The sequence below is a fragment of the Sus scrofa genome, chromosome 4, assembly GCF_000003025.6.
Source record: "Sus scrofa isolate TJ Tabasco breed Duroc chromosome 4, Sscrofa11.1, whole genome shotgun sequence".
NCBI lineage: Eukaryota > Metazoa > Chordata > Mammalia > Artiodactyla > Suidae > Sus > Sus scrofa.
The window spans coordinates 89,915,862-89,932,935 of NC_010446.5; the positions used below are offsets into that span (position 1 = coordinate 89,915,862).

General features: G+C 38.4%; 1 protein-coding gene across 11 annotated transcripts in view; it reads left to right on the forward strand.

Annotated features, from left to right (window-relative positions):
* CD84 (CD84 molecule) overlaps positions 16,159–17,074 on the forward strand; it is a 48,457-nt gene continuing 47,541 nt past the window's right edge. For 3 of the 11 annotated variants that reach the window (XM_021089567.1, XM_021089568.1, XM_021089569.1), the window contains exon 1: positions 16,264–16,639. In XM_021089567.1, coding sequence (XP_020945226.1) covers positions 16,594–16,639 — 46 coding nt within the window. In that variant the 5' untranslated portion in view covers positions 16,264–16,593. Of the gene's footprint in view, positions 16,640–17,074 lie in introns of all 11 variants that reach the window. The other 8 variants (XR_002343380.1, XR_002343381.1, XM_013996869.2 and 5 more) reach the window with 6 other exon arrangements.

Genomic DNA, 17,074 nt, shown 5'->3' on the forward strand with positions numbered 1-17,074 from the left:
TTTTCTTCCCTTTTTTTTTTCTCTTCTTTTATGATTTTATGATTTGTTGTAAAGGTGGTTTGGTGGTACTGAGTTCTTTTAGCTTTTGCTTATTTGCAAAGATTCTGATTTCTCCATTGTACCTGAATGAGAGCTTTGCTGACTAGAATATTCCTGGTTCTAAGTTACTCCCCTTCATCACCTTAAATATATCTTGCCACTCCTTCTAGCTTGTAGGGTTTTTGCTGAAGAATAAGCTATTATCCTTATGGGGGTCCCATTGTATATTATTTGTTGCTTTTCTCTTCTGGCTTTTTTTTTTTTTTTGTCTTTTCTAGGGCCACACCCATGACATATGGAGGTTCCCAGGCTAGGGGTTGAATTGGAGCTGTAGCCACCAGCCTACACCAGAGCCACAGCAATGGGGGATCCAAGCCACATCTGCAACCTACACCACAGCTCATAGCAACGCTGGATCCTTAACCCACTGAGTGAGGCCAGGGATTGAACCTGCAACCTCATGGTTCCCAGTTGGATTCGTTAACCACTGAGCCATGATGGGAACTCCTCTTTTGGCTTTTAATATTTTTATTTTTATTTAATTTTTGTCAGTTTGATTAGTATGAATCTCACTGTGTTTCTCCTTGGGTTTATCCTATATGAGATTCTCTATGCTTCCTCAACATGAGTCAGTGTTTCTTTTCCCATATTAGGACAATTTTCAGCTATAATGTCTTCAAATATTTTCTCTGGCACTTTCTCTATCTCTCTCTTTGCCTTTCTTGAACCCCTGTGATGCGAAAGTTGGTAATTTTAATGTTGTTCCAGAGGTCTCTTAGGTGCTCTTCAATTCTTTTCATTCTTTTTTTCTTTATTATTTTCTGTGGCAGTGATTTCCAACACTCTGTCTTCTACCTCACTTCCTTGTTCTTCTGCCTCTTTTATCTTGTTACTGATTCATTCTAGCATATTTGTCATTTCAGATATTATGCTATTCCTCTTAGTTTGCTTGTTCTTTAAATCTTCTTTTTGTTAAATATTTCTTATAACTTCTTTATATGTAACTCCATTCTTTTTCCAATATATTGCATTATCTTTACTATCATCACCCTGAATACATTTTCAGATAGATTCCCTATCTCTTCTTCTTTTAGTTGTTTTTGTGTGTTTTTATCTTGTCCTTTGTCTGAAAGCTATTTCTTTGTCATTCCATATTGTCTAACTGTTTATGTTCGTGGTCCCCTTGATAGCAGGTGTGTAGATGCAGCAGCTGATGCCAAGTCCTAGAGTTCTTGGGAGTGATGGAGGCTCACATGTACTCAGTACATGATGGGAACAGCAGTATCACACTACCTCTCCTGGAGCCAGGTGGTTGCTAAGGATGGGGTCCATGAGGGACGTGGCAGTGGTTCATGGTTTATGGGTCTGTTCTTGAAGCAGGGGGGTGGAAGCAACTACCACAGCCCTTCCTGTTACCAGGAAGCTCTCAGGACCATTCTGTGTAGCTAACAACATCAGCAGCTTCTCCCTTAGTCCCTCACTTTGCTAGGCAGCTCACTGGAGTTCTCCCTGTAAATAACATTGGTTTTATTGTTTTAAGCTAATCCTCTTACCTTCTCTTAAAATATTTTTTTTTAATTTCTAGGGCCACACCTGTGGCATATGGAAGTTTCCCAGCTAGGAGTCAAATTGGAGCTACAGCTGCTGACCCATGCCACAGGCACAGCAGTGTGGGACCTGAGCTGCATCTGCAACCTACACCATAGCTCACAGTAATGCCAGATCCTTAACTCACTGATCAAGGCCAGAGATCAAACCTGCATGCTCATGGATACTAATCAGTCTCATTACCATTGAGCCACAATGGGAACTCCCTCTTGAAATATTTTTTGAAAAAAATAGAGGAGATAAAGAATAAGAGAAGAGAGAAGAAAAAAATGAGTTTTATTTAAAAATTAAACCTCTCCCTATGCACTAAAGATATGGATTAGATGCTAATAATGGACTCTGAGCATTTGGGTAGAGGGGGACTTACTGCTCTCCTTATGTTTTTTTTCTCCAAATAACCGGAGATAGTGCTAGTAAGCTTTAGCTGTTTCAGGCTCTCTCTGACTAGCTGTTAAACACGAGCATTTTGCATTTCATTACCCCAATGTACATTTCCATATCTTTATATAAAAAGTGATTATTTCTCCAGTTTCAGCTTGCATGCTGAGAATATCAAAATTGGTGCAGAATTTATCACTCCCCTCCACTGATATTTATCCTGTTAGGTTACCCACAAGCTGTTGATATGTTTTTAAGCCAGTCAGAAAAACAATATCTATTAGATAAACAACCTCTGGGTACATGGCCCGACATACTAGAGAGCTGGGAGGATTTCATAAGAATGAAACACAGAATTTTAAAAATTTTTCTTGGAGACATTCAAGATTCAATTACAAAATGACACATTTCCACAGTAACATCTGCTTACCACAGCTTGATCCAGTCTTGGCTCAAATGCTTCTGTCTGTTGCAGGGTAATTATACTTGCTAAGAGGAGAATCCTTATGTTGAACTGAAGTCAACGGTCCTAGAACAAGATCCTTGGTGACTAGTCTTGCCTTATGAAGATGCCTTGGCACCATCATCCAAAAAACAGTGTTCCAAATATCTGGCCATGGTTACTACACTCTTTCACTTGCTGCCTTAACTCCATCCCCCTCACCATATTTTCTCTTTTCCAGGCTAGTCAACTCCAGTTCCTTCAACGATTTCTCATATAGAGGTGTTTGACATAGTCCCAGAAAAACACTCAGCACTCAATAAATGATAAATATGTCTTTTTTTTTTTTTTTACTGTTATCAGTGCCAGATATTTTACTATCAGTTGCTCTCTGGTGGACAGTTTCCTGATAACTAATGTTGTTCAAATGATATGCTATTTATTGTTCATTTCTTCATGATGACAATATTAAGAACTAACATTCATTGAAAGGTTAAAATGTGCCAAGTACTTGTTACGTGTTCACAGCATTCTCATTGAATTCTCAAAACAAACTTAAAGTACTATCATGGCTTGTCCTTATTTTACAAGTGAGCTACTGAAGGCTAATAAAAGACTCTTGGATATTAAAGCATATTACCAATGTTTAAAATTCAAGCAAAAACCTGAAGAGTATGGACATGGCTGAAAGCCATGTTTGGAAGACATTCCATAAGATGTCTATAAGGAATTCTTTCAGAGTATAACAAAAAGACAAAGAGATATTAATTCATCTAGGTGGAGGATAGCTTCAGGTATTTTAATAGGAATTTCAGGAATAAAAAGTAGAGAGAACAGAAAAGAAGTAATAATCAAGGAAACAGAAGAAAATTTCCTTTTGCTGAAGACTTGAAACATCAGATTGAAAATACAACCAGATGCTGGACAGGACTATATAAATAAAACACACCTGGACACCTCCTGATAAAATCTAGAAATTCAAAAATAAAGACAAAATCATAAATATTTCCAGACAGAGAAATTAAAGAATAAGAATAAAAATAGCACACTTTTCTTGTACACAAGTCTAAATGCTTAAAAACAAAACAAAACAAAACAAAACAAAACAAACAAACAAACAAAAACAGAGCCCATAGCCAGCTAAGTTATTCACACAGGAGAGCAAATGAAGACATCCATAAATATTTATGGACACAAAATATATACTTCTTGAGTACACTTTTTAAAATTTACTCAAGGGCAAAAACTTTTAAAAACAGATTAAAATAACAAAGATAGATTCAAATTAAAAAATAGGAAAATAGAATGTTTATATATATGTGTAACTGGGTCCCCATGCTATGCAGCAGGAAAAAAATTGTATTGGGGAAATAAAAATTTTTTTTAATTTTTAATTTTTAAAAAAAGAAAATGAAAAATAGGTTAAATAATAAACAGATCTGATTTTTAAAATGGCAGAAAAGATGAAGAGACATTTTTCCAAAGAAGATATACAGATAGCCGACAGGCATATAAAAAAATGCTCATCTCGCTGATTATCTGAGAAATGCAAATGAAACCACAATGAGATAGCACTTCATCCCCGTCAGAATGGCTGTCATCAAAAAAATCTACAAATTACTAATGCTGATAAGGATGTGAAGGAAAGGGAATGTTAATATACTGCTGGTGGGACAATAAATCAGTGTAGCTACTATGGAAAACAATATGGAGCTTCCTCAAAAAATTAAAAACAGGAGTTCCCGTCATGGCGCAGTGGTTAACGAATCCGACTAGGAACCATGAGGTTGAGGGTTCGATCCCTGCCCTTGCTCAGTGGGTTAACGATCCGGCGTTGCCGTGAGCTGTGGTATAGGTCGCAGATGCGGCTTGGATCCCGTGTTGCTGTGGCTCTGGCGTAGGCTGGCAGCTACAGCTCCAATTCGACTCCTAGCCTGGGAACCTCCATATGCCAAGGGAGCGGCCCAAGAAATGGCAAAAAGACAAAAAAAAAAAAATTAAAAACAGAACTACCATATTACCCAGGGATTTCACTCCTGGGTATATATCCAAAGAAAACAAAGACACTAATTTGAAAAGTTCCTTATTGTAAATAGTTCTATTATGAACATTGACTTCAAAGTTCATAATAGAACTATTTACAATAGCCAAGATACAGAAGTAATCTAAGTGTCCATCAACAGAAGAATGAATAAAGAGGATGTGGTACATATATACAATGGATTACTACTCAGTTGTAAAAAAAAATGAAAATTTGCTAATACAACAAGATGGGTGACCCTGGGGGGTATTATGCTAGTAAAATAAGCTAAAGAAAGAGAAATATTGAATGTTATCATTTGTATGTAGAATCTAAAAATTAAAATGAATGAATGAATATAGCAAAACAGAAACACACTCACAAGCATAGAGAACAGACTGGTAGATACCACAGGGAAGAGGGAAGTGGGAAGTGGTGGGATGCTAGTAGGGGATTGAGAGGTACAAATGTGGACAGACTACAGGGATATATTGTATAGCACAAGGATATACAACCATTATTTTAGGTGACTTTAAAAGGAGTATAATCTAGGAGTTCCTGTCATGGCTCAGCGGTAACAAAACCTGACTGGGATCCATGAGGATGCAGGTTTGATCCCTGGCCTCAGTCAATGGGTTAAGGATCTGGCATTGCTGTGAGCTATGGTGTAGGTTTCAGACGCGTCTCGGATCCTGTGTTGCTGTGGCTCTGGCATAGGCCGGTGGCTACAGCTCCAGTTCGACCCCTAGACTGAGAACATCCACGTGCCATGGGTGTGGCCCTAAAAAGACCAAAAAAAAAAAAAAAAGGAGTGTAATCCATAAAAACATTGAATCACTGTGTCTACACCTGAAACTAGTATGAAGGGTAGGTGTGTGTGTGAGTGTGTGTGAGAGTTAGGAGTTGAATCAGAGCTGCAGCTGCCAGCTTACACCACAGCCATAGCAACACCAGATCCAAGCCGCATCTGTGACCTACACTGCAGCTCATGGAAACACCAGATCCTTAACCCACTGAGCAGGGCCAGGCTGGAATCCACATCCTCATGGATAATAGTTGGGTTCCTTACTGTGAGCCCCAACAGGAACTCCTAGTGTGGTGTTTTAAATCACCTATATTTCAATTTAAAAATAGATTAATGATTTCCAAAAAGGGGATGAAATTATGGAACTCAAGACATACAGATGAACAAAGAAAACAATAATAGTAAATATCAATAACTGTTGACAATAAAATTGTTTATATACGTATTGCTAGGAGAGGAGTCTTAAACAGGAAACTATTTTTTTAAGTAATAAAGAAATAAAACTCTAGTTTATTTCACAAAATGAAGAGATTGAGAGAAATAAATGCTAACATTTCATCTTGCTGGGAGGTAGCTTTATCAACACTAATTAATTATCAACACTAATTAATTCTTATTAGTGATAGAAGACTATAAATTTGTATGTTTCTTAAAATGTTATGTGTATCAATAATAGAACAGACTAGTTTCAAGATTTAACCCAGTCTGTTAAGGCATTATCACTTATTGGTGGAAGAGAGAACTTGGCAGTGGAAAAACTGATTTGTGGTTAACCAATTTGTGGGTATATTGCTAGGTAGTACCACCAGATAGAAATTAGAAGAAAACACTGCAGTGAGTGAGACAAGAAACACCATCATTAGAATGTTAACTGGACAAGTTAATTGGGATGAAAAGAAACATAAGCATCTTCCAGACAAGTTATAATCATATTTCAAGAAATTTTGGATTTATGAATGTAAATGCTATGTTATTAGGTGCCTAAAGTTTTACAATCACTATATTTTAGGTAGATTGCATATGCATTTTATCATTATGCATTTTCTCATTCAAAGCACACACTGCAATGTGTTTATTGTACAAAGCTCACACCGAAAATGAAATTTAGGAATTATGCTGGAGGTTTGGTGACACCCACTGTCTTGACAATTTATGTTCGAGAACTTGGAATTAAATGATGCAATATTTACCTTTTCCCAAGGAGAGGTGAAACCAATCACTTAGAAAATCTAACAGCAATATTCAGAGCATGACATGTGGGGATATTCAGTCAAATCTGTATATTTAGGAGTTCCCATTGCAGCTTGGTGGTAACAAACCTGACAATATCCATGAGGATTCAGGTTTGACCCCTGGTCTCACCCACTGGGTTAAGGATCTGGCGCAAATGCCATGAGGTGTAGGTTGCCGACACAGATCAGATCCTGCGTGGTTGTGGCTGTGGTGTAGACTGGCAACTGCCACTCGGATTCGATCCCTAGCCTGAGAACTTCCATATGCCACAGGTGTGGCCCTGAAAAGCAAACAAACAAACAAACAAAACCCTGCACACTTAAACCAAAAATTAAAAATAATCTGAATTGAGTTTCAGATACTCAAATGACTCTATACTCAAGGGAACAGTTTGTAGGAGACTCCAAAACTTCTTTGCTTAAATATGTGAATATATGTTTTATCACATATGTATACATCATGAACCAATCACTACGCTCAGGATAATGAGCCGATCTATCACTGCCAAAAGATTTTTTGTGCCCTTTGTGATCCCACTCACCTGTCCTACACCCATCCCCACAAGCAGGTCCACTGATCTGCTTTCTATCCCTATAGATAAGTTTGCATTGGAGTTCCCGTCGTGGCGCAGTGGTTAACGAATCCGACTAGGAACCATGATACTGCGGGTTCGATCCTTGGCCTTGATCAGTGGGTTAAGGATCTGGCGTTGCCGTGAGCTGTGGTGTAGGTTGCAGACGTGGCTCTGGCGTAGGCTGGTGGCTACAGCTCCGATTCAACTCCTAGCCTGGGAACCTCCGTATGCCAAGAGAAGCGGCCCTAGAGAAAAAAAAAAAAAAATGCCCTGCTCTTGTTGCTGAAACTTGGCCTCTATCCACAGGTGCCAAATAGAAATGCGGAGGCAGAGTTTTGGGTGGAGGAGAATAAAAAGGTTTGCATTTTCTAAAAAATTTTATAACTGAAACAGAATATTTTGTATCTGACTTCCTTCACTTGGCATAATTATGCTAAGATTCATCTATGTAGTCATATTTCATTTGTACAAATGGTTGATTTCTTTTTACTGCTGAGTAGTATTCTATTCCGACTATAAACAAGTTGTTTATTCATTCACCTATTGATAGACATTTGGGTTGTTTCCAGTTTTGGGCTATTACAGATAAAATTGTAATGAACATTCATGTACAAGTCTTTGTACAGACATATATTTTCATTTTCTTTAGTAAATACCTAGAGGTGAAATAGCTGAGTTTTATGGTAGATGTAGTGTAACTTTTTAAGAACTGGTCACTGTTCTTTTCATTTTACCATTGTCTTAAGTCTATTCAGGCTGTTATAACAAAATACCATAAACAAAGTCACTTATAAACAATAGAAATTTATATCTCACAGTTTTGGAAGCTGGGAAGTCCAAGATCAAGGAGCCAACAGATATGGCGTCTGGTGAGGGCAAGATTACTGTGTCATAAATGGCTGTCTTTTTGCCATGTTCTCACATAAAAGAGAGGTGGAGGAAGACCTCTCTGACCTCTTTTATAAGGGCACTAATCCCTTTCATGAGGGCTCTAGCCTCAGAATCAAATCACTTTATTTATTTATTTATTTATTTATTTTTGTCTTTTTGCCTTTTCTAGGACTGCTCCCGAGGCATATGGAGGTTCCCAGGCTAGGGGTCGAATCGGAGCTGTAGCCACCGGCCTACGCCAGGGCCACAGCAACATGGGATCCGAGCCATGTTTGCAACCTACACCACAGCTCACAGCAATGCCGGATCCTTAAGCCACTGAGCAAGGCCAGGGATCAAACCTGTAACCTCATGGTTCCTAGTCGGATTCGTTAACCACTGCGCCACCAAGGGAACTCCTCAAATCACTTTCTATAGTTTCCACCTTCTAATAGCATCACACTGGGGGTTAAGTTTCAACATATGAATTTTAGGGGACACGAGCACTCAATTTATAGCCATCATTTTACATCCACACACACCAGCTGTGTATAAAAGTTCTTGTTCCTCCATATCCTTGCCAACATTTGGTACCGTGAGTGTATTCGTCAAGATTCTCCAGAGAAAGGGAATCAATGGATACATATCTATACAACTAGAATGAGGTTTAGATTTAGATTTATAGGAAATTGACTCAGATGAGTATGGAAACTGAAAAGTCCCATAGTCTGTTGTCTGCAAGCTGGAGAACCAGGAAAGTTGCTGATGTAAATTCCAGTCCGAGTCTAAAGGCCTAAGAACCCAGAACACTGATGGTGTAAATCCTAGTCCAGGGGCAGACCAGTCTCAGCTCAAGCAGTCTCTGCTGAGAGATCCACCCTGCCTCTGCCTTTTTGTTCCATTTAGGCCCTCAAAAGATTGGGTGATACCCACCCACACTGGGGAGAGCAATCTCCTTTACTCAGCCTACCAATTCATTTTATTATTAATATTATTATTATTATTATTATTATTACTACTACTACTATTATTTTGCTTTTTAGGGCTGCAATCATGGCATATGGAAGTTCCCAGGCTAGGCGTCGAATTGGAGCTGTAGCTGTCCACAGCCACAGCAACATGGGGTCTGAGCCATGTCTGCGAACTATACCACAGCTCACAGCGATGCCAGATCACCAACCCACTGAGCAAAGCTAGAGATCAAACCCACATATTCATGGGTACTAGTTGGATTTGTTTCTGCAGTGCCACAATGGGAACTCCCTAGCCTACCAATTCAAGTGCTAATCTCTTCTGGAAACATCCTCACAATACACGGAAATGATGTGCAACCAAATATCTGTGCATCCTGTGGCCCAGTCAAGTTGATAAAGTAACTTAAAATAACATGAAATTAACCATCACAGTGAGTCTTTTTAATCTTAGCCATCTTAAAGTATGTGTAAAGTCATCTCATTGCAGTTTTAATTTGATTTCCTGAATTATCAATGATATTGAGCATCTTTTCATTTGCCTAGTTGGCCAATTTATATCTTCTTTGGTGAAATGTCTGCTTAAACCCTTTGTCCATTTGTTTATTGGACTGTTTGTTTTCTTATTATTGAGTTTTGAAAGCTCTCTGTATATTCTGGATGTTAGTCCTCTATCAGTTATAAAATTTGCAAAAATTTTCTCCCAATTTGTGGCTTTTCTTTTCATTCTCCTAACAGCGTCTTTTGAAAAGCAGATGTACTTAATTTTTGTGAGGCCTAATTTGTCTATTTATTCTTGTATGGATTATGATTTTGATGGTGGGTCTAAAAAAACCTTCATCTACCACAAAATTACAAACATTTGACAAATATTTTCTCTCATGTATTCTTCTAGTTGTTTTATAATTTTAGGTTTTACCTTTATGTCATGGTCCATTTTGCATGGGTTTTTTAAAAAAATTGTATAAGACATGAATTAGAGCTCTTTTTCTCTTTTCTTATCTTTTTGGGGATTTTTGTTCTTTTTTCTCTTTCTTTTCTTTCTTTTGTCTCAAGCAATTTCATCACAAGCAGTTTCACTGCCAACTAATTGGCAGTAAGGCAATTTTGCCATAAAAGAAAATAACAAAAATAAAATAAAATAAGAAGCAGACATTAAAAGAGACATAATGAATCATGAAAATTACTAACAAAAATTTTAAAGATTTGATTGTGAAAAATAAAAATAAAAATATTTGAAAATATTTTAAATGTGTGTAGTAGCTATATTTGGGCATGTCTTAAGAGAAGGCAATGGTACTTCCTGTCTCAAAGTCAATCATTAAGAAGTCTGGATCCATCACAACATTGTACATGACTATACTTCAATAAAAATAAAAAATAAAAAAATAAAAAATTTTAAATTTCTAAAAATTAAAAAAGGAAACATGCTTAAAATGAAGTTAATGTGGCCTGAGCCAACATTAAACATTTTTTAAAAAGATATGTGCATCCAATGTGCATAGCAGCACTATCTATGTCAGCCAAGACATGGAAGCAACATTAATGTTCATTGACAGAGGAATGGATAAAGAAGATGTGATACACACACACACACACACACACACACAACATGGAATATTACTCAGCCTTTAAAAAGAATGAAATAATGCTATTTGCAGCAACATGGATGGGCCTAGAGATTCTTAGACTAAATGAAGTAAGTCAGAGAAAAAAAATCATATATCACTTATATGTGGAATCTAAAAAATGATACAAATGAACTTATTTATAAGACAGAATTTATTTATAAAACAGAAGCAGGGAGTTTCCATTATGGGGCAGTGGAAATGAATCCAACTAGTAACCATGAGGTTGCAGGTTCGATCCCTGGCCTCGCTCAGTGGGCTAAGGCTCTGGCATTGCTGTGAGCTGTGATGTAGATCACAGACACGGCTCCGATCTGATGTTGCTGTGGCTGTGGTGTAGGCTGGAGGCTACAGCTTTGATTAGACCCCCAGCCTGGGAACTTCCATATGCTGCAGGTGTGGCCCTAAAAGGCAAAAATTAAAATAAAATAAAATAAAACAGAAACAGACTCAGTCTTCAAAAACAAACTTATGGTTACCAAAGGGGAGAGGTCTTGTCGGGGGTCGGGGGGGAATAAATTAGGAGTTTTGGATTAATATATACACAGTACTATATATAAAATATATAATCAACAAGAACCTACTGTATAGCACAGGGAACTCTACTCAATACTCTATAATAATCTAAATGGGAAAAGAATCTGAAAAAGAATGGATATGTGTCTATGTATAACTGATCCAGTTTGCTGTACACCTGAAACTAACACATTATAAATCCACTATATTCCAATACAAAACAAAAATTTTTTTAAAAATTAATTCAATATCTAATGTTGGTTGTATGTTTTGTTTTTGTTTTTGTTTTTGTTTTTGTTTTGCTTTTGCTTTTGCTTTTTAGGACCACACTCACATATGGCACATGGAGTTTCCAAGGCTAGGGCTTGAATAGGAGCTACAGCTGCCAGCCTACACCACAGCCACAGCAACGCAGGATCCAAACCATGTCTGCGATCTACACCACAGCTCACGGCAACACCAGATCTTTAACCCACTGCACAAGACCAGGGATCAAACCCGCAACCTCATAGTTCCTAGTCAGATTCTTTTACCGCTGCACCACGATGGGAACTCCTGTATGTTCTTTATGATGTGAAAAAAAAAAAAAATCTATGAAACTCTTCAGATTTCCCTGGGAGTAAAACAAACAGAGGAGAGATGCTGTTGTTTCTTATTGATAGGGATAGAGCAGGATAATTAAACAGTTAGTTTAAAAACCCACTAGGGGATTAAAGACAGAAAAGAAATTTGAGGGAGTCTGAGACTGTCATTAAGACTTTGCAAGAAAAGAATCCAGTAACCTAGCAACAATCTACACTACCTTGAAAGAAGACCAGGTGCATCTAAGTGCCAGACACACTGAAGCCACAAACCCTGATCGTTAGAACATAAGACAATAGATACGGGATCTGAAAATTGTTATACGAAGTCAGGGGGTTAACAGTCCTTGAAGAACAGCATTTCTGCATGTAGCCCAGACAGAATTATAGGTGTAATGGGGAGGAAACTAGGTAAAAGAAACCTGAGATGAATTAGCGTATTTGAGTATAATTTACCACCCCTTTGCTAGTATACATATGATTTAAATAGCATGGAGGGTCCAAGGAGGAACTAATGTTATAAGCCTTGACATTTATCCCAAAATGAGGAGAAGGTGGACTTCTCCCCTTCCCGCCTTTTCTTTGATTATAAAAGGGTAGCACTCCTTGTTCTCTGGGCTGCTACATTCCTTTGCCAGCCTGCTTGTATCTCTCACAACATTATTATAGTATACTAATAAACTCACTTTCTGCCTGCCACTTTGCCTCCTGCTGAATTCGTTCTGCTAGGAGACAAAAGAAACTGAGCTTCAGTAAAGCTTGATATCAGTGAGCAGTTTTAATTAAAAGACAGTGGGTTTCAGTCCCCCCCTAAGTCAGGGATCGTGGGTTCAAGTCCCAGTCTGAGGTGCAGGTGGGTTCAAGTCCCAACTCATGCGTTCGAGTCCCAATCTGAGTTTTGGCTGAGCTCAAGTCCCACCAGAGAAGGAATGCTGTGTCTTTATCAATACATGGAAAGAACAAGTAGGACACATCTGGACCACGTTTAAAACTTGCATCGCATGCCCAGTCCTCAACTTTTATCAAATCATCTAAGCCAGATTCTGTGCCAAAGGACAAAATTCTACACGTTCTCCACTATCAAATAGAAAAATAATGTTCACCATTTTCAAGAAACTTACACCCATCAGTAATCACATTATTTAGTGGGGATAGGAGGAGCTTGAAACTTCTTTTGCCTCCAACTTCTAATATTGCATGATATATTTGGTAAAGATAGCACTAGAGAATGAGCTGCTTTATCTGAATTAGCAGAAGCATTGATAATTGCTACTCTCAAAATTACTAAGCACCCCTTTTATATTCGCCATAGCTCAGTAAACTCTTGAATTTGATTGGGGGAGGGATGGCTGTGCTCACTGAAGGACTGTTCAACTTTAGTTTTTGCCACCGGTTTTCTTGGATTGTATGGTAGTCATCAGAGTGATTACGAAGAACCAGGCTATAGCAGAGTCTACATGTCTGTAATTCTTATTTGCTAATATAATTATGGGATTTTTTATTACATGTACATGGAGAAACCTGTATACTAAATAAAACAAGTGACTTGTAATGTTAAAAAAAAAAAAAAAGCCTGCTGGTATTTGAGTGGGATTGGGTTGAATTTATAGATCAACCTGGAGAGAACTGATATTTTAACAATATTGAATCTTCCAACACAACACTAGGTATTCCTTTCCATTTATTTCTAGTTTCGAAGGTCTTTTCGTCAGATCCATAAAGATTTCATATTTTTGATCTTTCTGCTTCAGTTTGAATAGCTTTTGTCATCTTGAGAATTGGCCTGCTTTATATTATGCCATAGCTCTTTTGTATTGCTTTCATGGTTTTGTTTTGTTTTGTTTTGTTTTATTTGTCTTTTTGCCTCTTCTAGGGCCACTTCCTCGGCATATGGAGATTCCCAGCTAGGGGTCGAATCGGAGCTGTAGCTGCCAGCCCACGCCAGAGCCACAGCAACGTGGGATCCGAGCCGCGTCTGCAACCTACACCACAGCTCACAGCAATGCCGGATCCTTAACCCACTGAGCAAGGCCAGGGATCGAACCTGCAACCTCTGGTTCCTAGTTGGATTCATTAACCACTGTGCCACGACGGAACTCCTCTAGTTTCTTTCTAAAGTAATCTGCATTACTGTTCATACTGCTCTTACTTCCTTCAAAATTTTCATTACCTCCTTTTTGAGCTTGGAGTCTGTTAGACTGCAAAAGTATGTTTCATTGTTTGCTCCTTCAGGGGAATTCTCCTGTTTTTTTCATCGGGAATGGTTCTTGTGCTTCTTCATTTTGCTTACATTTATGTGTCTGTGTGTGTGTGTGTGTGTATTTTTTTTATTTGCCACCCCAAGGCATATAGAATTCCAGGCCAGGGATCAGATTCAAGCCACAGTCACAACCCAAGCCTCAACTGTGGCAACACCAGATCCTTAACCAACTGTTAATGCCGGGGATTGAACCTGCATCCCCAGTGCTCCCAAGGGTGCGCCCATCCAGTTGAGCAAGAACTCCTGCTTATATTTTTCTTATTTTCTGAAGCCTGAGTCTCAGCACCCAGTCCCCACTCAGGATGTGGTGTCCCAGACAGTGGTACTGACGGTCTCTGCGGCTCTCTCTCTATTTTGCCCTCCTCAGTCCAGCTGCTAGGCTTTTCTCGGAGGCTCTGAGGTTCCCCCTCCCTCCAGGCTGATCTGCTCAGTTAGGTGGTCTCCCAGGGTGCAGATTCCTTTCCTCTTTTACACTTCCCTTTCAGGAGTGCTCGTTCTATTCTAATTCCTTTTCTCTCTCTCTCTCTTCTCTCTCTTGTTTTTTCCTTTTGTTCTATCCAGTTATGCAGAGGGTTTCTTGCACTTTTTAGAGGTCTAAGATCTTCTGCCAGTGTTCAGTAGATGTTCCGTGTGAATGATTCTACATATAGATGGTTTTGTGTTTTTTTATGATTTTTATTTTTTTCTGATTTTGTGTTTTTTTATGATTTTTATTTTTTTCTGTTATAGTTTTTTCTGTTTTTTCTGTATATATAAATATACAGAATATATATTCTATATATAAATATAAAGAATATATATTCTGTATATATAAGTATACAGAATATATATATATATATATATATATATATTCTTTTCCTCACATTATCCTCCATCGCTTTCCATCACAAGTGACTAGATATAGTTCCCAGTCTATACAGGATCTCATTGCTTATCCACTCCAAATGCAATTGTGGGAGAAGGTGAGCCCCATGTCTTACTCCTCTGCCATCTTGATCATGCTCAGTCTTGTAAGAGTTTTAAATGCAAGAGAAGAAGGTATATTCCTTCTCCTACAGAGAATGAAGAAGAGAAAGAGAAGAACAAAGTCAGGTTTTCAGCAGCTCTTTCTTTCTTCTTTCTTCCTTCTCTGTACTACTAAGACAAGACAAATGTGTGGTTTGGGAGATGTATTAAGTACATAGTTCAGAAAGATATGCTTGTAAAAAATGTGAAAATATCATTTAATCTTGTGAAAAGAAATCATTACTTTGGAAATTTTTATTTTTATTTTAATCCTCCTTTGGTCTCAGCTTCCAGGTTCACTGTATCTACATAAAGGCACTCAAATCTTCAACACTGAATAAGCATATATAGAAAATAATGAGCAGGATTGTTCACTGAATGACTCCAGAAATCCAGGCTGCCAAGAAATGAACTAGTTGGCTGAGTACGCCTCTCAGTGGGAAAGGCTACACACAGTCCTGCTTCCCCAGGTCCCAGGGCCTATGTCCTCACCTTTCCCAGCACTCGCCCAAACAGCTGGTACAAGTTCTAACAGCTTAGCATCTGGGCCCAAATATTTATTCCCATTACCATTCCCCAACACTGCACACAAAGCCCTCACTATTCTTCTAAGAAGGATTGTGGGGGGGGGGGTGAGTTCTAATTGTGACTCAGCATTAACAAACCCGGCCTGTATCCATGAGGTTGCAGGTTCAATCACTGGCCTTGCTCAGTGGGTTAAGGATCTGGCATTACCGTGAGCTGAAGCATAGGTTCCATATGTGTCTTGGATCTGGCATTGCTGTGGCTGTGGCATAGGCAACAGCTGCAGCTCCGATTCGACCCCTAGGCTGGGAACCTCCATATGCCACAGGTACAGCCCTAAAAAGAAAAAAAAAAGGGATTGGGGGGGCCTCTATTATAGAACAGTTCTGTGTTACATCTAGCTCAAACATAATATAATTATATTAATTATATTATATACATAATTTATATAAATATACATAAATAACCATATATTATCTGATCATATGCATCATGTTACTATACATAATATGAATAATTACACAACTATATATAATTATGTAATAAAATTATATGTAATTATTATTACATATGACTATGCTTATTGAATATTAGTTACTACCACTTATTAAGCTTCTATAGTGTTAACACATTATTCCTATTCCCTAGTCTCTACCACGTTTCTCCTTATAAGGCAGACCTACACTTCAGACTGGCTCAGTTCTGTTGTCATTTCTTTCAGAAAGCCTCCCCACATCATCCTAGCCTGGGTTAGATGTCCACACTGCCCTCCCAGTTCCCCTTACTTTCTCTTTTGCAACACCCATCACACCCATTACCTGGAACTGCTGATCTCCCCAACAAGAATATGAGTTCCATGAAAGGAGGGAGATCAATTGCTTTGTCACTCTTGATAACGCCTGTGCCCAGAAGAGTGCCTGGCACCGAGTAGGCTTTCAATAAATATTTGTTGAATAATTAATTAATGCTGGGCACTTTATGCAATAGGGAAGAATAAGTTAACGCACCCTTCACCAGTTAAGTCATACTTCCTTTCTTCGTCGTGGGTTTAAAACCCACAAGAAAATTGAAGTGAAACAGACGTTTTCTGCTGGAAGAGTGCTATACTTATCTTCAGCAGCTTATACCCTGGAAGAAGATGGCTCATCACCACACATGGATCTTGCTTCTTTGCCTTCAAACCCGTGAGTTCTGACCCTTGCTGGTCCCCTCTTAATTTTCTGTGAAGTTTTAGAAATTGTTGTTAAGGAAGACATTGAAATGCCCTTTTGATGGCTTAACAGAAACACCCTGGGTCTCAAAAGGAATTCAGCTGACTGGGAAGACTTATGGTTCAAACCTATGTCTCAGGCTTTAGAGTTTATATTTCTGAATTTTGACTGGACTCGGTCTCTAAAGGTCTGAGGTAAACACTACTGCTCAGAAGAGTCGGCACACAGTAGACCTGCCCAGAAAACCAACAAATAAATAGGTAATCCAAAACCTTGAAAAACTTAAAAGCAGTTTCTTTTTGGCATTAGAATGTGTTCTATACATTTTAACAGATACACCCTTCTCAATTATATTTCATTACTCCAGCAGATTAGAGTGATGCATGACTATAATTGTCATCGTAAAAC